Source organism: Artibeus jamaicensis, unplaced genomic scaffold, assembly GCF_021234435.1.
Source record: "Artibeus jamaicensis isolate MK-2021 breed Jamaican fruit bat unplaced genomic scaffold, CSHL_Jam_final contig_465, whole genome shotgun sequence".
Taxonomy (NCBI): Eukaryota; Metazoa; Chordata; class Mammalia; order Chiroptera; family Phyllostomidae; genus Artibeus; species Artibeus jamaicensis.
The window spans coordinates 2,730,108-2,751,409 of NW_026521843.1; the positions used below are offsets into that span (position 1 = coordinate 2,730,108).

The following is a 21,302-nucleotide window of genomic DNA, read 5'->3' on the forward strand; positions in this document are numbered from 1 at the left end:
GTCCATGTGTCCCAAGCTGTCAGACTGAAGTCATTCTCGCACACAGTGGCCATGACCCATGGATTAAAGACCCCTCCAACACCCACACGGAATTACTGTGTTTTACTGTGCCAATCATTCACGGATAATTGAATTCACTCACGTGCTTCAGCTAAAACACTGATGATTTACCAAGAATCATCAACTCTTCAGTGAACACACCAAATGGTCCTCTTTCTCTTTCTCACTAACATTAACTCAGAATTAAAATTAAAAGAACTACTGTCCATCCAAATGCATGTTTTAGAACATCATGGGTAAACATGGATAAACTCAGGATGCGCATTTTATCACGTTAATCCCAGCGGCCATGCCGCAGCTCCGCGCAGCTCTGGATTAAAGGGGTCGTGTTCGCATGGGCATAACGTTCTGTGTGCAGATCAGCAGAAGTTAAAACACAAACCGCGTTCTGAAATTCCACACCGAGTGCACGGAGGTCGTAAGGCCCATCACATTAAATGTATTTCTTATTAGGTATAAATTCTTGAATAATAAAAATACAAAGTGACTTCCTACACAAGTTGATTTGCTTGTTTTTTTAATCTACTTCAGGGTGTTTGGGGAAAACAGGGGGGTAAAAGTCCCCTCTACATGGGACCAGCTCTGTGTTCACCGGGAACTTTGTTCTGACGATGCGCACGGACCACCCTGGGAAGCAGCAGCGCCAGCCTTGAGCAGCTGCCTCTGGTCGGCACCACACAGTGCACAGCGCCCTTCTGGAGTCTGACGGGCGATCTGGAGTATTTTCAAAAATATTCTCCACGAGCGGTACTAAGTGCGGGCTAAAGAAAACCAGGCCGAGGTGGAAACGGGGCTTCGCCACCATGGAGCCAACCGGCCGTGCCGCTGCTCAGACAGCGAGAAACTGAGAACGGGGAAAGCAGGAGGAGATGGAGGGCGGGCACCGGCCTCTTGGTTAACCCAGGAGCACGAAGGTTAGTAGCCAGAAGCTCTGCCCAGCGGCCGCCACACCCCAGACGCAGTTAGTGACCTTGGCTAGCACAGACGGGCTGCGCCCCCCCGCAGACCGCGCATTACCCTCGAGGAGGCCGTGGGCGAGGGCAGCCCCTCCGCAGTGTCCTCCTGGATAACCTCCTACCAACACAGAATGAGAGTGTGGGTGACAGACGCGGGGGAGCCACCCTGGGGGGGACGAACGCGATGGCAGAACAACAACATGAAACACGGAAACCTGGAGGGACTGGATTTTTCCTTCAGTGACAACATTGAAAATTTACATAGAAGGTTAGGTCCTATATCTTTTGCCTCATAATTTATAAAAATATATTTCCCTGGCTGGTATAGCCCAGTGCATTGAGTGCAAGCCTGCGAACCAAAGGATCGCGGTTCGATTCCCAGTCAGGGCACATTCCTGGGTTGCAGGCCAGTTCCCAGCAGGGGACGCACAAGAGGCAACCACACATTGATGTTTCTCTCCCTCCCTCCTTCCCTTCCCCTCTAAAGATAAATAAATAAAATCTTTAAAGAAACATTAACAGGGCCTTCCTCTTTTTAGATTATTGAACTATTTACCAACAGGAACACCTAATATGTTAGGTACAAATGTATTTTGTTTTGGATTGGATTCAATAGTACATTTGAATAATTTTCTTATCCTATTTAATTTCTGACATTAGCTTAAAATGCTATTTCAGTACATCGCCCAGTTTCTACAGCGCAGAGCTCACACGCACACAGACACCACGCACGTGCGTGGAGGTTTGCAGCTGGCAGCCCGCAGGGAAGGCGGCGTGGTGAACCAGAAAGGCCACTGCACAGCTCGACCTTCGCCCGCCGGGGCTGCCAGTCGTTTCCAACCACAGATATTGAACAGACACAAAAGCAAAACACATTTTACGTTAGTAGTAGCTTATGTTTCTTAAAATGATTTATAAAATAAGAAAGAGCCGAACTCCAACGTTTCAGCCGTTTCTTACTGGATTAACACTTTAGTTACCCTTTTGCATACTTACTAGGCCATTGCTCTGCTCTCTGGGCAAACCCGATTTTACAGACGGACGTGAGATGAGGTGGTGGGGGCCGCCAGGGCAAGACCTTGGCGTGTAAAGGTGTGGGGCAAAGAACGGCTACGGAGAAAACATGCAACAAAAGAACGGGATGAACAATCACAGAAATCAAAGCGTGATGAGAGCTAGCAAATGAAACTGGCTGATCAAATATGACTCAGGACTTTCAACACAAGTGACAAAACAAAAGAAAAATGCCTCACTCAGATTCTGTAAGCTAGCAAACCCAAACCTGACATCTTATCTACATTGTTACATTGTTCATATACTAAAAGCTTTTTTTTAAACAACAAAAGTTTTACGCCTTGTAAGTTGATGCAAGAGTTTCTCTTATGGGCCTGTTTTCCTGTGTCAAGTTCTACGTGATTAACAAACACTAACTCACAATCTTGGTTCTTAAAAAGCAGAATAGAATCTTAACAGGAAACTATTCTTTACAAAAATAGCCCTCGGACTTTTCAGAAGCCCTGGTGAGGCACGGACTCCGGGAGTGCTCGCAGCCCGGAGCCCCTGGGGCTGGTTCGAGCTCCTCAATGCACAGGCGTGGTCTAGACGAGGAACCCGTGGCTGGGGTGTGACTGTGACCACAACGAGGGTTTGTGACCAGCTTCTTGGTAACAGGTGCCATCAGATGACATGGGTGAAAAACAAAGTTTAAAATTCCCCAAGTTTTATCACACTAAAGTAACACCTTTATCACTCCTGCTTTTTTAAGAAAATTATTCTGCTTCTACTTTCAGACTAAAAACCTCAGATAACTAGAGCAAAAAAATGACTAGCCCTAAAAACATGAGAAAACTTGAAACGTTTTAACAAGAGTAAGTTATCACAGTAGCATGTGACTGCTACTCATGTAAAATGGGTGAACACGAGGTCTCAGAAGTCTGGCTGTGGACTAGAGGTCGGCGGAGGCCTTCTAAGCCAAGTCACAGCAGGTCTCAGGCCTGGCAGACAAAGCCTGCCTTTCACGCTGCCTCCCGGCGGTCATGTTTCCAGGGGTGGGGCACGTCATAGAGCACCGCCCGCTCCCCCCTCCCTGTGAGGGCACAGAATGGAAGGACAGTGAGAGGGCCTCCTGGGACGGGGCAGTCACTCATGTGGCCAACACTCTTCCAGCTGGAACTTCAATGTACATTCTGGGACTCCTCCTTTGCCAGTTTGTTCTGAACTTCTCGTTCTTCCTGGCTCATATGAACTTTATATAGGCATGCACTGGGTTTGTAGAATATTAGTCCCTACATTTTCTCAAATCACATTAAAGAGGGAGACAAAAAGAAAAAAGAAAAAAAAACTACAGGGGACCAAAGAGCCGGTCCCGGAAGGTCTAATGGGAGGGCTTACGCCCCGCCCTCCTGTGAGGGGTGCAGGTGCCGGCGGTCAGCACAGGGAGGGCGGCCAGGGCCCGCTGCACTGACGGGGCCCAGCACCCCGGGAGTGGACTGCACTTCCATCCGTCTCCCCAAACGGGAAGCTGCCACGCTCACACTGGGTCAACAGTCCCACATGGCTGAAGATGGCTTGAACTAAGACTCTGGAAACAGGCTGTAGTGCTGTTATTTGGCAATAACATCTGAGTCCTACAAGCGTATTTTCCATTATTATCTCACATTTAAAAACTGTAATATATATTACACATAGGTTTAATGAACTGCAGAAATTTATATTTATCATTACTTTAAATGCCAATATGAATTATTATATAAAATATAGCAAATCAAACTTTTGTTTATCAACAAAGGTCCCTCTGAAGCATAGGTCAGTCTCTGCTGACCCTGCAGAATTCACTTTTTTACCAAGATAACGAAGAAAAGCAAAGGCATGCTAACATTCAGATTCGACTGGTATCTAGAGCCCACTGAAGTTCTTTTGATTTTTAAAACATCATGCACAAGGGGGGGACCCAAAAAACCCTGGAATTTACTTATAAAAACTTGTGTATTTATTCTTGCATGTTTTTAAACTTCAGCCACCTTCAAAATCCTCTCAATCTGATGCAATGCACCTAGTGAGACCTTTTCCCCACTGCTTACAACAGTTTTTGAACTTGTCAATTTTAATGCCTTTTAGTGCTTCTGCCACTTTTTGTTTCACCTGTTTCCACATCAGCAAAACGTTTCCCTTTGAGTACTTTTTTCATCCGGGAAAACAAAAAAAAGTCGCTCAAGGTGAGACTGGATGACTAGGAAAGGTGGGGGACAGGGGTCACGATGATTTTGGTCAAAAACTGCTGAACACTCAGCACGGTGTGGGCAGATGCGCTCGTAAATCACCATCGTGATGGGCAAATGAGTTGAGTCTTCAAAAACACTCACTGAAGCCAAACGCAGCCTCTCACAACAACGCCAGCTGCTTCGCCAACACAGACGGCTCTTAAAACACTCACCTAGCGAGGGAAGCGTGTACAAGGGGTCCAACCCTCCAGAAGACAATTCCAGTGTTTTTGGGTCCCCCCCCAGATACTGAATTCAAACTTAAACATTCCCCTATTTTAGAGCTAAAGGACAGTTTCGAAATGACACAAGCCCGCAGGCAGAGGCAGCGCCCCGGACACCCCGGCCGCCCTTACCCTGTTGTAGAACGGGTGCTGGGGCCCCGTCAGGCCGCTGTAGTAGCTGCTGTGCGGCTGTGGCGACAGCACCCCACCCCCAAACGGCCCGTTGAAGGATGTGGAGGAGGAGCAGACAGATGGGGCCTGACTGTAGCCCGATGGGGGTCTTGCGGGGGCTTCGTGCAAAGGCAGCGGGGGGTAGGCAAGCCCTCCAATGTTCATCTGGTCTCTCGCAGCACGAACGTCTGAAAGACAAGAGGACCCCCAGGCAGGCGGGAGAGAGGGGGACACCGGTATCTAGTCCAGGGACCACCATCTCCTTCAGTTGCCAGACAGAAGCGGGCGGCCCCTCTTGCCAGGACCCCCGCCACATTAACGAGGCAGACAGGACTCTGGCCAACTCGGAGCCCAGCCAGCGAAGCCCAGCTGCGCTGCAGGTGAGCTGTGCACAACGCGCCCCCAGCACCCGGACTCCCCTCTGCAGTGTCGGACGGCGGTGCTCTCTGGCTCCTTAAGGTGTCTGAGCCACTCAGCGTTACTCCTAGGATCCGTGCCGCGTCAGCATCTCCGCTGACTCCCACTCCGCTGGTGCGGCTGTGGGCTGGCAGGTGGGTGTACGAACGCGTCGCCCAGGCAGCGGCACGGCGGCCTTTGAGCAGGGGTCTGGACACAGAACCAGGGTCCAAGGCCGCAGACCCCTGACCCCAGGGCCACCCCAGGGGGTCGGCCGTGCAGATTCGGCCGAGGACAGTGTGTTTCAGCACAGGGTGCGCGCAGCACACACAGCGCAGCCTCCAGAACAACTTACACTAAACTCCGAAGCCCCACATCCCCGCCCTCAAGGTCCAGTCCTCAAGGTTAGGGTAAAATTTAAAAAGGGATAGAAAGATTTCCTCACCTCTCTGGGTGAAGATCCCTATTAAGGACAGAAAAATTACAACAGACTGCTACAGTGGCGACTAAAGGTTAAAAGACTGACCCGGAGTACGGATTCGGGTGTGTGGGTTGGGAAACACAATGACAAAGTGAGCGTAACAAATACCATTTTCCTAACGTCCCCACAACACTGCCAGGCCTCTGATCGTCCACCGTCCCGTGCAGGGCTTGGCTCGCTACGTCCTGGTTTCCCACAGAGCAGGAGACGCTTACGCAGCTCAGTCAGAAACAGGGCCACTTTTGAGAACTTAGGGAAGGGAGTCGATTCTGCTGCTGACGCCCACCTGCGATAATCTCCCGCAGCTTGGGGTCGAGGTTCACGGTGCACGGCAAGAAGGTCTTCACATCTCGAGCCACGAGAACTGGGGTCCTTGAGGATAAGAACACTTCAAAATTTCTTATGTCTCCATCTATTTCAAGCAGGGGCTCAACATCTTTCGTTGTTGGAATATTCTTTGATATCCTTCAAACAAGAAACAAATGAAAAGGTCATTAATGTCACTATTAGAGAAGCAAATTCTATACATAACTAAATTTGCTATTTACAAAAATAAGTATTACATACTTTGCTGTCCTTAAAATGTTTCTCAAAGAAAAAACCAAAGTAAGTGGTACAGTTACAAAATGACTGAAGTAACAAAGGCAGGACTCAGGCTAGGGGCGCGGGGAGGAAAGGGGCGCAGATGCCGGGCGCTGCACGGGCCAGTGGTCCCCGGCAGCGGAGGCTGAGTGCGCTGTCCTTTCCCACACGAGGCGTGTGCGTCTCGGACGGCAGCAGCGGCCACTGTGGGCCACAAGAGCACGGGAATGGCCCTGCGCTCTGTGTCTGTGACAGCGATGGGTCTTGCCTTCGCAAAGATGAAATGTGAGTAACTTTGAAACAAATTACATGAACCAGCAAACAGTTATGAGCACAGGTGTTTCCTTCTTAAAAAAAGGTTTATTTTCTATTACAAAAGTAATATGTGCTTACTACATGTGCATGTTTATAAGGCAGAGAAATACAGAAAAACAGAGGGAAACATCCATAATTTTATCACAGACATAACAACGCCTACTAAAGCGTGCCACTTAGACTTCAGATGCTGTCACAGCGGTGAGCACGCAGGGTGGTCACACGGCGAGTTTCTGTGTGCCGGCAGCCCCGTGCCGGGCGGAGGCCTCGCCGTGAAACACACTCCTTTGGACGTGGGCCCAGCAGGGCTGGTGCGTTGGAAGGGTGTGTGCAGGCGGGAGAGGGCACAGAAGGGATAAATTGTGATGGGAAAAGTTCAAATGAAAACCTGAAGAGACACGTAATAAACATTTCTTTCTGTCAAACTATACAAAGCTGCCACTTTTACGATCCAAATGGTCAAATGTCAGTAATTCCATACGGTTCAGCCTGCCACACGCGAGGCCACGGCCCACCCGCGGCAGCAAGAGCGCAGACGAGAGACAAAGCAGCGCAGAGAGACGGAGGCGGGGAATGGGAAAGGCGGCTGGAGGCCGACAGAGGGGACGGGCCGACCGCGGCGTCTGCACCGTGATGCCGCAGGAAAGGGAGGAGCTGCTGGTGCCAGCGAGGACGTGCGTCACGGCCCTGGGACGCTGCCCCGAGAGAAAGGAAGCGGCCCAGACCTTCGTTACCCACCAGCAGGGGCCGGGAAGCGCGCGGGCTGCGGGGAGAAAAGAGCCGGAAGGGGCTCCGGAGGAGCAGCAGGAGGCGCCTGCAGCGACGGGCGCGCCCGCTCTGCTGGGGGGGGGTTGTGGTGCATACAAACGTGTTTCAGAACTTGTGGGGTTGGACAATTTTAATCTGTCAGTATATGTCATATATCTCATAAAGCTACTTAAAAACCACGGTACACTTGGAGCTATCTTCAAAACACTCGACTCCCATTCGTCGAGAATGTTACCTGCTAGACTGCACTGAGGACAGTTTCCGAGGGACAGCGAGCCTCCTCACGCCCTTCGGTGAGAGAGCTGGGACCTCGCTCTATCGCAAGTCACGGCTCCAGGGTCTCTGGGACGGACTAGCACTGCTCTGCTAGGACCCCGTGTCTGGCTACCAGCCACACAGTACAAGCTATGAGGGAAAGTCCAGAGAACAAAACCGGCGAACGAGAAAAGACGAGGGAACCAGCGCAGAACTGGGGACGGCAGTGTTGCCTTAATGAGTGTCCGGAGTCCCTCTCACTGACTCAGGCGCACAAGCGTGGCATGGAAACGCCCTCTGAACCGGTTACCCGGCACTAAAACGCTGAGGCTGATTACCACGTGTGTCGAAGACGAGACGGGAGGCGCGGAGGACGGCTGCTCGGATCATCTGCAGAAGTGGCCCCAGATCAGAGCACAAACGGTTACGGCATTTCGTCTTTTCAGGAGTGCGACACAAACGCTCGGAAGAGAAGCCAGAAAGGTGCAGACAGAAACACACAGCTGACAAGTCGCGCCAAGTGAAGGAACTGCACTGCCACGCCAGCTCTGCGGACGCGCGCGGGCAGCGCTCCCAACGTGAGGACCGACGCCCCTGTCCGCCAACGGCCAGCCCACTGCTGCCTTCCGGGCGGAGTCCCCGTCCTGACCTTCACACGCTCAGTACGCCACACTCTTCTCCCAAAAGAGGCACTGATGGAAATGATACGCTTTTGGCAGTGGGCCACCAAAATCCTACGTGCCTGTATTTTTTTCCAGGTATTTTTCCAAAGGTTAGTATATTTATAATTTAAGTAACTTCACTTTTCAATTAAGAGTGACTTTGCCTTCCCAGCACTCTGAGTCACGTGCACTGAAGTGGCCACCAGTTAAACGGACCACAGGAAGCACCGCGAACCCTCACGCAGCAGTGGGCTCCAAGTCGGCCTGAAAGCAACCCGGCGGTGCTTGTTAATGCCAACATCAGTGTGAATCAAAAGCATTTTGATTATAAATGATGGCGATTTATAGACAGTCTATATTACTTCCCTGGCAGAAATTACATAACCCATTCATATTACTTCCATTCAAAATGAGGTCTTAAATTACATGGCAAAAAATTCTATTTAAAATCAAAACATAAACAGGGTCTAAGAACATAATTTATGGAGATGGCATTATTTATCAGGCTTTATCTAAACGTAGCTGCCTAAGATGTCATTATTTAATCATGAGGTTAAAAATCAAGATAAATTTTCCTTAAAATTGTAAACAGTAAACACGGGTCACTGCCCCAGAATCTCGCCGCCATGAAGCAAACTTGACTTCCAGTGGACTTCCCAACGCTCTCCTGGGCGGATGCCCGTGTGTGAACAATCACACCCAGCGCACACGGCATCTGAGGCTCTGGGAGACGGACGGGGCGGGCAGGAAGCAGCGGCCGCACTGCTGCCCAGGTCAGACACAAAGATCAAGGGCAGCCTTGTCAAGCCCACCGCCACCTGTGCGAGGACAGCCACGAACTCTGGACAGGAGCCGCCTACGCTGTCCCCTTCCATCCTAACTGAGGTAATGCCTAGTCACCCTTTGCAGATCGGCTCCACCCCCACGGGAGTCCAGTGGCTCCCCTCTGATACGAGCCCTCATAGGACAGAGGCTGTCATGCATGCCACACGGCACAAGTGGCATGTTACAGTCACTCTCGGCATAATTTCATTCCTGTCTGCCCCCCCCAGACTGTAAATCTCACGAACTCCGTCAGAGCCAGGAGCAGCATGGTTTCGTTCGCCATGGATCTCCAGGGCCCTGTGCAGCCCCTGCCTTTTCCACAATAATTGCTTGCAGACCAAATGAACTGCATGAGAAAACGCATTGTTCCCAATGAACTTATCCTTTTAAGCCTGGCTTCTGCCCCCGCTGGTGTGGCTCGGTGGTTGAGTGCTGGCCTGCGAAGTGAAGGGCCGCAGGTTCAATTCCCAGTGTGGGCTCGGTCCCCGGTGCAGGGTACGCGAGAGGCAACCACACATGGATGCTTCTCTCCCTCTTTCTCCCCACCTTCCCCTCTCTCTAAAAATAGATAAAACCTTAAAGGATAAAAATAATTTTCACCTCAGTTACACTTTCCGACATAGAAAAGAAAACCTTGGGAAAGCGCAGGGCAATCCATTTTGAGCTGACCTGTGTGACACGGGGCCCCACTTCGTTCTGCCTGCCTGTGGCTGTCTAGTGGCCCCAGCGCCATCTGCGGAAGTGACCAACCCCCCCCCCCACTCAACGGGGGTGGTGTCCCTGTCGAAGCCCAACCGGCCACGGGCACACGGGCTTATTCTGGACCCTCAGGCCGGCACCTCAGGCTGCTCGGAGGGCCATTGCTCCATAACAGGTTGGGAAGCTGAGCATTCCCCAACTTGGTCTTTTTTGAGATTGTTTCAGCTATTTGGGTTCCCCTGTGACTTACACGAATTTGAAGGTCAGGTTTCTGCTTCCGCCCGGAAAGGCTACCGGGACTTTGCGAGCTGTCCCACTGCGCCGGTAGCTCGCTTTGGGTAGCACTGACACCCTCTGTTCGGTCTTCCACCCACGGACACAGGAAGTCTTTCCAGTTCCTCAGATCTCCAACTGACTAGTGTCTGCCGTCGGCAGTGCGCACACACCTGACTTGCAGGAGGCCGTGCTGAGTGCAGAGCGGCCCTCGCTGGGGCCGGCAGCGGGGCAGGAGAGGAGCAACAGGCTCTGCAGGGGCAGCCGGAGCCGCTCTCAGGGCGGCCGTGCACGTGGGCCCAATGTCCGCCCCACAACTGCTTTCCGAGCTGACAGAAGCCAGGCTGCGTTGTCTGGGCATCCTACCCAGGGACAGCACTCGGGCACAGCACAGAACGTGTGCGCACCGAGAATGCAACCACCCAAACTTTCAGGTTTATCTGTTTCGGTGTTTGACAGAGGTAATTAAAGATCGTCTAATTAGGGTTCAACAACACAAACTGTGGAAGTACTCGTCTAAGTTGCCACAGAAATCACTGGCAGGCCTAACTTGCTACAAAATACTCACGAGAATATAAAGCACTGCATAGGGAATCTAGTCAATAACACAGTGATGACTACATCTGCTGCCAGGTGGGCAGGAAACTCATCTGTAAGTTACGTAAGTGTCTAACCACTACGCTGCACACCGGAGACTAGTACAAGATAATACTGACTGTCAGCTGCAATGGAAAAACAACAAACACACAGGTGATGAACAGAATGTTGCTCACTATGCATTAAGACACTGAAGGGGACCAACACGCAGCAAGGCCGTGCCACCAGGTCTCCTGGTTCGTGTTTCAGTTTTTTGCAGACTTGGAAATAAAGTTTCTCTTCCACCTTCAGGGGCTAATGTGAATTCCTTCACTGTTCTTTTAATCCAGGCTAACGCTTTACTATTCACAGAATCACACAAGCAAGCACATCGCCCCACCCTTCATGCCCACGTGCAGAGTGCGGAAACCATGAGAAGTCACATGATCATTAGTGACCCAGGTGCCTGGACCAAGGGGAGAGGCAGACCCAACACTTCGGCTAGTTATACGAACTGGGTGCATCTCTAAGATTATATTGGCGATTCACCTACGAAGCAAAATCCCCAACTAATCCTTCAAGTGTCTGCATCATGTTCACTGCAAACATCTAACTGTGCAGAGCAAGTTTAAAGACTGGGAACATTTGCACCTAGTTAGGATTTAGAGTGTTCTTGATACTACACCACCAGACCTAAGTGGAGGGACGAGGAGGAGTCTGAACCAGGGCCGCAGGGCAGACCAGGCGAGGCTCTCCTTTAGTCTTAAACCAACCCACTCACATTCATCCTGCTTTAGGGGAAAGCCCGCAGCAGTGGCGACAGAAGCAGGATGCCCACCCAGTGGCGAGGCAGTGAGGGCTCCAAGCGGAGCGACTGAGATGACCGGCAGTCTCTCCAAGCTGCAGTGACGGAGGGGACTCAGCAGAGAGGTCAGGAGAGGAACGACTCACAGCTGCCTCGATATGAAAATGGTGCCTGTCATTAAGAAAGGCAGAGCCCACTGTCTCGCACTGAGAGTTTACACTTTGGTGCAGTATTAAAAATATCCCAGTGAGTGTAAATGAAATCCAATTTCCGTACCTGTTTGGGAAGCACTAATGATATAAGGTGCTACCAAGTGACAACAAATGCTCACGTCACGGCTGCCTTGAACAAAGGTCTTTATATGAGTTAAGTTCCATGTGACTCGTACAAAGAAAGCAAGCGCTTCGCAGTGAAGCGCTGAGCGGCGGCCCGGAGAAGCCCGGCTCCGCACACCCTGCCTGGCGTGTCCCCAAGAGAGCAGCGCCTTATCACACGGGTGCCTAAAGACGGAGCGAACGCCGTAAGTACAGAACCCCAGCTCCACAGAGTTTAGGACTTAATACTTTTAAATGTAAATACAAATTTGTAAGATCAAGTTTAAAAACTCCTCTCTTTTCATATCCACCCTTTCCCCAAAAGTTACTTTAAAAGAATTTTAGGAGGAAAAGGTACTATTCAACTTAATAAAAACTATGCCATAGGATTACATAATTATTCATTTGCCTACAATCTTGATCCTCTGTGCTTATAAATGTCCTGTGAAGCCATTTTGTAAGAAAAATGGAAGTGGAAATTGAACTTGAGAGTTTAAATATTTGTTAAGCTTGTTTTCTTTGTTCTGCTGTGAATGGCGAAGGGAGACATGGGAGCAACTGGCCCGCAGTGCCAGCGCCGCTCCCAGGGGGACGCTGCCATCTTGTGGATGTCTGAGGTATTGCGGCCGAGGCCACGGGGCCGGGCTCCACACCAGCAGACCCTCGTGTGTGTCCAGGAGCTGGCATTTGGGTTGTACGTTATTTTTGCTTATCTCATATTGTGAAAAATCTAAAAATATTTTGACTTTGTTGAGATCACAAACCCCTGGTGAAAAAACAGCTTCAGGAAAAAAGGCAATCTCTACTTGATCTTTAGTGGCATATTTAAATTTTTGATAAGTTTGAATCCTTCAATAATCAAATTTATTTTTTAATGTAAACATGCATAATACTCTTACTGTAGTATAAAGTAAACTAAATCTCAAGGGTAATTATTTTTACATATTAAAAACTACATATTAAACTGATTTTGCTATTTGTTTTCAAATAGCCTTAGTGAATATACTTGAGTTTTTCATGCTGAAGTTAGAAACACAGAATTGTGGAACATTTAAAATTCTTTCTCTGTTCTACATTAGCATAAAATACTAAAAATGGCATCATGACAAGTTTAAATGAGAATGTATTTAAAAACCCATCTTGTCCTATTAAAAGCTATTGAACACTACCTGGGAGAGAATCACAGCCACTTGGCACCAATGAGAACGGCGTAAAGGCTTGGACAGGCAGACGTGCCCGCTGTTTGTGTGCTAAGCAGGACCGCAGGGCTGCGGCTTTGCACTTGAAACGCACCGGGGCGACTGAGACAGCAGAACTGAACATAGCGTTCATCTGCAGTTTTGCATGTGTTGGTGAGAGGGTCTGCATTTCATAGAAAAGATAAATGCAATGCTCTGGAAAAATTCCCATCTGCTCTTACATTCCCACTGGTACATAATAAATAATTCCATAATCTCACTTGAAAATGAATAAAAATACCTGAAATGACAACAGAAGTCTAGGCACGCATTTCTAACAGCTGTGCAGTCACAGAAGGCCCCCTGGGGAAGCCACACCGGGCCCGGTGGGTGGTCCTGGTGGCCTGCTCTGCGCCTCCCAGCCTTACGAAGGAACAGAGGTCGAGGGGAATCCCAAGTCCAGGGTGTACTGAGGGCTCAAGCAATACTGGCCAGGACTCTTTATTAGCATGTGCCCCGCCCACAGTAGGCTTCATGAATATCTGTTTAATGAACTCGGTCAAAACGTGCAACAGAACAAAAGTGGAGTCCAGTGAAGTGTCGACACGGACAGCCACCCCCACATGCACTGAGGGGCGAGGGGCCGGCCCCCCAAACGTGTGCTGATGCGCGGCACCTGCGACACCGTCGGTCATTAGCACTGGAGGGTGATTGTGAGAAACGGTGAATGATGAGCCTGGGCTGACAGTTACAGGGGCAATGCCTACACAAACCAAGGCAGAAACTCGCAGTGTTAGCTGAAACGAGTGGCCCCACCAACCCCTGGGCACGGGTGCGACCACGGAGACAGCCGACCACCTTCGGAACCACAGGACACGGGCCTGTGTGAACAGCTCTCTCTCCAACACGAAGCGCGGCTCTCGCTTCCCCACCCTCCCCCACCCAGGCTTCCCTCTGCCGGAGGGTGAGCATCGCGTTGCTCCCCTCTTCCAGAAATGACCACCGCTGACTGCTCTACGCCGAGAATGTCTGGAAGAAAGGAATTCAGCGGGTGTGAGGACGTTACAGTCCGTGAGGCTGACGGCCTGGTTCGGGAAACACACACTAAAGAAGCAGCAGCCCAGTGTCTAGAACAGGGCGACTGTGGTAGGCGTTCAGGGAACTCGTCTAACACAACCTTGGAGAGCAGGCCGGCCTGGTTACACGGGCTTCCTGGGCAGGGGCCTGGAAGACCAGACCAGAAGGACGGGGTGGGAGCAGGGGTGGGCCAGGCCCAGCCCTCTGGAACCCCGGGTGGGCCGACTCCTAGACACAGAACTCGGGCCCTGCACCACTGCTTACTCTCCCGCCGTGCAAAGACCGCCACTCCCATCTTTCACGACTCACAAGTCAAATTCAGTACTTCCTTGGCAAGCCCAAGGGGGGAAAAGGCAATTTAAAAAGTGATCCAAAAAGTAGGCTTATAAAGTAGGCTTATTATTTTAGTAAAAAAAAAGATAAAGTATCTTCAGAAACGAGAAACTATTACGAAGCAGAGACACACAGGGACACGAGTCCTGAGTCCCTGCAGAGGTGCCGAGAGACCGGCTTCCTCCCAGACGCCGCAGCAGGACAGCAGCCGCCTTCCTCAGCTCCCCTGCGTTCTCCCTGGGCACCGCTGCTCCCTCCACTCAGGCCACCACTCATGGGACTGCCGCCACCTCCCACACAGCTCTCACCAACCCTCCTTTTCCCACCCTGCCCTGCCCCCACAAGCTCCCCGCACGGAGCCTCACAACACACTCCTGGGTCAGCCAACAGGGCCCCTGTCCCGGGCCGGCCTACACGACAGGATCACGTGCCAGGCACAGAGAGCACGCGGAGCATGGATGCAGTGTGTCCAAGACCCTGCACTGGGGCTCACTGAGCCTGGGCCCGAGACAAAGTCTGGGAGAGGGTGCTCCGAAAGCTGTCCACGCCCCGCATCCCGACTCCCCGGACCTCACCTCCAACCCCCACCCTCGCTGAGTGCCCTCTGGCTTCCCAGGGCCTCTGTCCAAACTTCCCTGTGCCGACACCCACTTCCAGAGGCACCTGTGTGGCCAGTCCTCCCTCTTCGGGGAGGCTGGCTGAGCCCCCGGCCCCGAGGAGTCCGCGCTCCTCACTTCCCCAACTCCAGCCCACGCTTTGTTTCTCCATAACGCCTGTCGCCTCCTGACAGGCTGTGCAGTCATGCACAGCAGACATTACCACCCATCACTCCAGGCAACACGAGCTCCCGAGGGCAGGGACCTGCATCTGTCTGCCCACGGCCGCATCTGGCTCCTAAATCTGCGCCTGGACCCTGACAGGGGCCCGATGCCTCTGTTCAGAATGAGCAAGCGCATGCCAGCCCCACCCACGGTTTCCCTTGTACATCCAGGTGCTGCTGCGAGCCTGGTGGCCATAGTGACACAGCAGTGGCCTGACACAGAAACACAGAAACTCAGAACTCAGTGACCCACGTCTAGTCTAACATGTTCCATTTTCTCTCCTCCAAAAAACCAAAGCAGACATGATTTGCCGCTACATCAAAATAAACTAAAACATTCTGCCTTCCCCTTTATTTACCTTTAGGAACCTGGATTTTCCAATTACTTTCCACGAAGGCAACAGATACGCAACACACCACCAGGTGTGCACGTTTTAACTGTCGGCACCACATCCAATCACAGGCATGTTCACAGCGTGAAGGCTCAACTTCAGAATAACCCTGGCAAATACCGGATGCTATTTATGTCTGTCCAAATAGGCAATTTCGACTTCAGATGTTCTTCCCCACAGACCTGCTCAGACTGCTCTCCTACATGGAGAGTCAGCTCATGGTTTGCAGAGATCAGGCCATCATCACAGAGAGCAAACGCTGCCGACGGAGCACTGACCTGCTGCACGGAGCATGTACAGTACATGCACAGCAAGACAAGTGCACCCGGGGAAGGGAGGCAGGACCAGGGATGCACCGAGAGTGACGAACGAAAGAACACTGGGGACAGCACGGACACTGGCAGAGAAGCCACGCTGCGTCAGGAAGACAGAACTGCGCTCAAGACCCTGAACTGCACACACAGAAAACAAAGCCGCAGGCGTGAAACAGTGTGTGGAGCGACCCCAGTGTCTGAAACCGAAATTGAAAGTCACCAGTGGGAAGGATACACTTCGTGGTCAAAGGACACGACCTCCCCACCACTGTGCACTAACAGTGCCCGGCCTCCCATGCTATTCACACCCGTGGTTAGGTCCACACGCAAGGACACTAACTGGTGCAACACCTGGGCCACACCGCGGGGTCTGGGGCCAGCTAACGACCCCCAGGATGGGCAGGCTACGGGAAGGCTGCTGGTGAGAGCTGGAGAGGCGGGGACGACCACGGAGTGACCGGGCTGAGCTCCTGAAAAGTGGCTGTCATGAGTGCATTTTATTATAAAAATGTCTTACGTGCAGAAACACCACTATTTGAATAATTTAAAGGTACTGAATTTAATACAAACGTTATGAACTAGGTATCTGTACTGTCTATTCAACAAACAGCTATCTCAATGCAATGAAAGATGGTTACCATTCTCAGGCTCTCTCAAAACATATTCAATTGTTTCTAAAATCACTATCTATCACCTTGGCTGGTGTAGCTCAGTGGATTGAGCACAGGCCTATGAACCAAAGGGTCACTGGTTAGACTCCCAGTCGGGGCACGTGCCTAGGTTGCGGGCCAGGTCTCCAGTAGGGAGCGCGTGAGAGGCAACCACAAACTAAGTTTCTCTCCCTCTCCACATCACTCCCCCTCTCTAAAAAATAAATAAACAAAAACCTAGTAACAAAACAAAGGTTCGTATTGTCCTTATCACAAAACTACTCTGACTATATCATCTCAAGGAAAAGACTTCTCAAGCAGTGTCAAAACAAAAATGTTAAATGTCATCTTCAAGAAAACTCTTATAATTGATCTCTTCAAAACCTCTATCATTGCTTCAAGTGTGTACTGAAAAATACTACAAATAAAGTTTCGCAGCTAAAGCACTTCCGTGATTGTCTAAAATGTTGTAATAAAAAGACAGAAAATCTTTATCTACAATTTTTATTTTACTCCCTTTCTTCTTACTAAATGTATGTTAACAAAAAAAACCTTCAAATGACATAGACAAAAGCTTTTAGCTTAACACATAATTGCAAGAAAATTACAGTAATTGTACCAATTAAAATAATCTTGAATGAACAGTACGTCATCTCAATGTTCCAATGGTTTATAGAGGGTTCTACTAAATTAGCTGAAATTGCTTTCCAGTGTTAGTATCAAATGTCATGTGTTAAAAGTGAACAATTTAGAAAATAATTTAACAAAGCAATTTCACCAAACACTAAGAACCAACATTTTCTTTTCCAGCCGAATAAAGCAGGCAGATGTGTCACAAATCGCCATAAAAATGAATGAGGCTGTAGATGGATTTAAAAATTTACTACTTGTAAAATACTATTACTTGTAAAATACTGTTACAGTGTTAAAAATACTATTTTCTGATTGTTTTTACCAAATCAGATTTCTTTAATAAAAAGAAAATCAGTATTTTCTTTAAAAAATACTATTTTTTAAAAATTTACTATTTGTAAAATACTAATACAATGTTAAAAATACCATTTTCTGGTTATTTTTACCAAATCAGATTTCTTTAGTAAAATAAATGGATATCAATTACATACTGCTGCTTTTGTCTGCTATAAATAACTTTTTATTATTCAAATGACAAGCAATAGCATTAAAACTCAACCACAGTTCGTAGAAGCAGTCATTGATATTACTTTAACAGTCCAATCTATGTTCTTTCAATATGTTGATCAAATTGTCTTCCCATAGTTTTTCATTTAAATCACCTTAAATTCAGTTATTTTGAGTCCGTTTCTTCATGAATGCTCAAAGGTTCTTACTACATTGTCTTTTTCTCTCCCTTAGAGCATCCACAAAACATTCTTTGTGAGCATTTATAGGCATATAAGACATACGCGTTTATTTAAAGAACACAAACATCTCACGATCACCCTGAATACAGCCCATTCAGAGATGGCAAGCCCACCAAGGGCTGGAGTCTACAATGGTGGGTCAATTAAGTAGCAAAACAAAGTCATCATCTCTTATATATACCTCCAATTTAGAATAATCTATTTTTTAAAATATTTTATTTATTTATTTTTAGAGAGAGCGGACGGGAAGGAGAAAGAGTGGGAGAGAAACATCAATGTGTGGTTGCCTCTCATGTGTCCCCCACTGGGAACTGGCCTGCAACCCAAGCATGTGCCTTGACTGGGCATCGAACTGTAATCCTTTGCTTCATAGGCCCGCATTCAATCCACTGAGCTACACCAGCCAGGGCTTATAATAATCTATTTTTACTTAAACAAAACACTCCCCCTACAAAAGTTTAAGTTACTTTTCTATGTTTAAATCTCCTATTAAATTTATTGGCTTCTTTAAAAGGAGGCAAGATTTCAGAAAGGCGTGTTATATTCAGACTACAATTTCTCAAATGAAATCAAATTAGTCCTCATCCTCTTTGTATCCATGTTCCTGCCATCATCCCAGAGAAAAATTTAACAGAGCCCTAACAGGTGTGGCTCAGTGGGTTGGGCATTGTCCTGCAAACCGAAAGGTCACAGTTCAATTCTTGGCCAGGGCACATTTCTGGGTTTGGTTCCCAGCGAGGGTGTGCGAGAGGCAACCAAAAGGAGTCTCTATCTCACACCGATGTCCCTCCTCCTGCTACCCCTTCTCCGTCCACCTCACAGACTGGCTGGGCACAGGTAGTTTAAATGGCAAGAGCTCCGGGAGCTGGACGGAAAGAGCTCGGCTAAAAGAGCTGAGTGACTTTGCGAACTCCAGAACTCTCTGAACCACATTCATCTTTGCTGACACCATGGTCCCACTCCAAGCACGTCCCTGAGCCTGTAAAAACCCACGAGGAGCACTCAGGCACGGAGAGGTGAGCCTGGCACTGGGGAGGGCGGGCTGGGGCACACACTGCAAGGGGCCGTTGCCAATGTGAGCAGCCCCCCTCCCCCCAGCCCCAAGATGGACACCCAGCTCTCCTTCCCATTTGCCAAGGTCCTGAGACACAGCACATGCCCTCAGAGCAACACCGAGCGGTCTGGGCAAAATGAAACACAAGCACCAGTTCACAGTTCCCAAATGAAGACTCGCCCTTGTTCTCTGATATATTTGTATTTACACAGAAACCACCGCAACGTCTCAGGGACAGAGGAAGGTGTCAAAGGACTACCTGTCCACGCCAATGAGGGCTTTGTGTAAAAATAACCATATGAAAAGTAGATCCCACTCTGCTGATGTGAATTATTGTTAAGTCAAAACTTCAAAAGTTATTTTAACTGTTTTATAAGACCTGCATTCATCTAGCAAACGTTCATAATTACACAGTATCTGTGTTATTATGCACATGTTTATTTAGAAAACATACCAATCACATTATCTCGTAAGATTTCTAAACCATCAAAGGGCAGACACAGCCGCTGGAGGCCCTGTGGCAGTTACGTGTCGCTGCCCCCTACTGGACACCCGCTCTGGGTTCACACAGCTGATTGAACTGAGCACGAACAATCCAGAAAACCACAATGAGCTCGGAGCTGTAGACTAATCCTATAACCGCCTCCACAATTCCGAACTAGTTATCCACGTAAAAAACATTAAATCAATCCTGTACATGAAAAATGGGGATTGCAAAGTAAGGAAAACCATACGCTGACAATATTCTAAGGAAAGAAAAATTTGAAACCTATTTTCTTTTTTAGTGTCCATGAGATTTACTGAAATCGCTGAGAAGGGGGTTCCGTGGCCCATGAGGAGGGAAGGTAAGAGCCCTGTGGAGTGGGGGAGAGTGGTGTGAAATCTTTTTGATATACGAACTAGAAACTAAATGCTTCAGTAGGCTTAGCATTTCATTTACAGGCACAAAATAGTAGTTTCAATTTTACTGAGTTCTATAAAATTATATAAACTATAATACATTCCTTTGCATTATTCTATGTTCTCTAAGAGATGGTTTATTTAGAGTAGCGACTGAAAACTTTGAAGGTATTAAGTGTTCTGGTGAACAAAGAGGACTATAGTTTTAGTTCTGATATTTTACATACTTGGCATTTCACTGAGCCTTAACTGCATGTCTTTCAAAAAATGTAATCAATTTCTTTATCAAAAGTAGAAATTTAAAGTATTCAAATGTCTAAATATAAAAGAACAATACATCCCTCTATTATTTAATTCAAGGAATGTTTTCCAATCAGTGTTCACGGTTCCTAAAACCCCTCATATACGAAGCTGAGAAAATACTTGTCCTAATGATTTGGAAAATATAACTGCCTTACTATGAAGACATTTAGAATAAAAATACAATGGAAACAAGTAATAATGTTTTAAGCATTGCATTTTTACATACGGATTCATGAAGCAAATAGGACTATTAAACATTTTATCACAGCTTACAATGAAAAGGGACAGTTATATCCAAATAAAGCTAAACATTTAAAAAAATATTTTGTTAGTTTATTTTCAGAGAGAGGGGAAAGGAGGGAAAAATGGAGGGAAACATCTGATGTGTGAGAGAAACATTGATTGCCTGCCTCTTGTGCCCCTACTGGGGACCTGGCCCACAACCCAGGAAGGTTCCCTGACTGGGAATCAAACTGGCCACCTTTCAATCTGCAGGCCAGTGCTCAATCCACTGCACCACACCAGCCAGGACAAAGCTATAAATTTTCTAAGATGTGATAAGTAATATACTTGTGCTAATACAAACTCCAGAAGTACAATGGAATTAGTGAGAGACTTTAGTTGAATTTGGAAGTGTCCATTTTATATATAACATTTTGTATTCATTTTGCTTTAAATGCATTAACTTTTTTCTGAAAAGTGAACTCGATCTAAGACAAAGTTAAATATGAAAAGACTGAAGTACCTTTCATAGATGGCCTTCAATGTCATCTGATCTGGAACACCTTCAGTCTCTTCCAAATACAGGATGAGCCACGAGGTGCGGTAGGGCCACTGCTCGGTCAGGTTGATCCAGCTCGCAAGCCTGTCCCAGTTGAAACTAATCTGGTTGGCTCTCAGCAATCGCCCTGGAAGGCGCACAAGGACATTTTAAAGTCAACAGACGTGTGATGCTATGCTAAGCAAAACACCTGGCAGATTCACTGATAATTTAACTTTCGATCTTTGCAACCTGCCATCTAAGTTACACGACAGACACGGACCAACTGTGTCAAAGCTGCTACCACCTGAAAGCTCTACTGGGAAGCTTCTGGGGCTCCCACCAACCCTGGCCACTTCTAATGTCGCTTTTCATGTGATTTCCCACTGGGACTGCGCCGACCACACGGCTTCAACTGCGTACACGCAGCACGGCGTGTCAGGCCGCCGTGTGGCAGCCCACAGCCACACGGCAAGGTACAGGGTCACGGGGGACAGGGTGGCCCAGACGTACCGGT

The 21,302-nt window shown here is 48.5% G+C and overlaps 1 protein-coding gene across 11 annotated transcripts in view; it reads right to left on the reverse strand.

Moving 5' to 3' along the window:
* The window catches only part of KIDINS220 (kinase D interacting substrate 220), a 76,474-nt gene that overhangs the window by 17,647 nt on the left and 37,525 nt on the right, over positions 1 to 21,302 (reverse strand). For 5 of the 11 annotated variants that reach the window (XM_053666862.1, XM_053666861.1, XM_053666859.1 and 2 more), the window contains exons 22-26: positions 20,771 to 20,933; positions 5,835 to 6,013; positions 4,633 to 4,859; positions 2,013 to 2,126; positions 1,078 to 1,134 (exon numbers count right to left, since the gene is read on the reverse strand). In XM_053666862.1, the coding sequence (XP_053522837.1) occupies positions 1,078 to 1,134; positions 2,013 to 2,126; positions 4,633 to 4,859; positions 5,835 to 6,013; positions 20,771 to 20,933 (740 nt within the window). The remainder of the gene's footprint in view (positions 1 to 1,077; positions 1,135 to 2,012; positions 2,127 to 4,632; positions 4,860 to 5,834; positions 6,014 to 20,770; positions 20,934 to 21,302) is intronic. The other 6 variants (XM_053666865.1, XM_037151704.2, XM_053666863.1 and 3 more) reach the window with 2 other exon arrangements.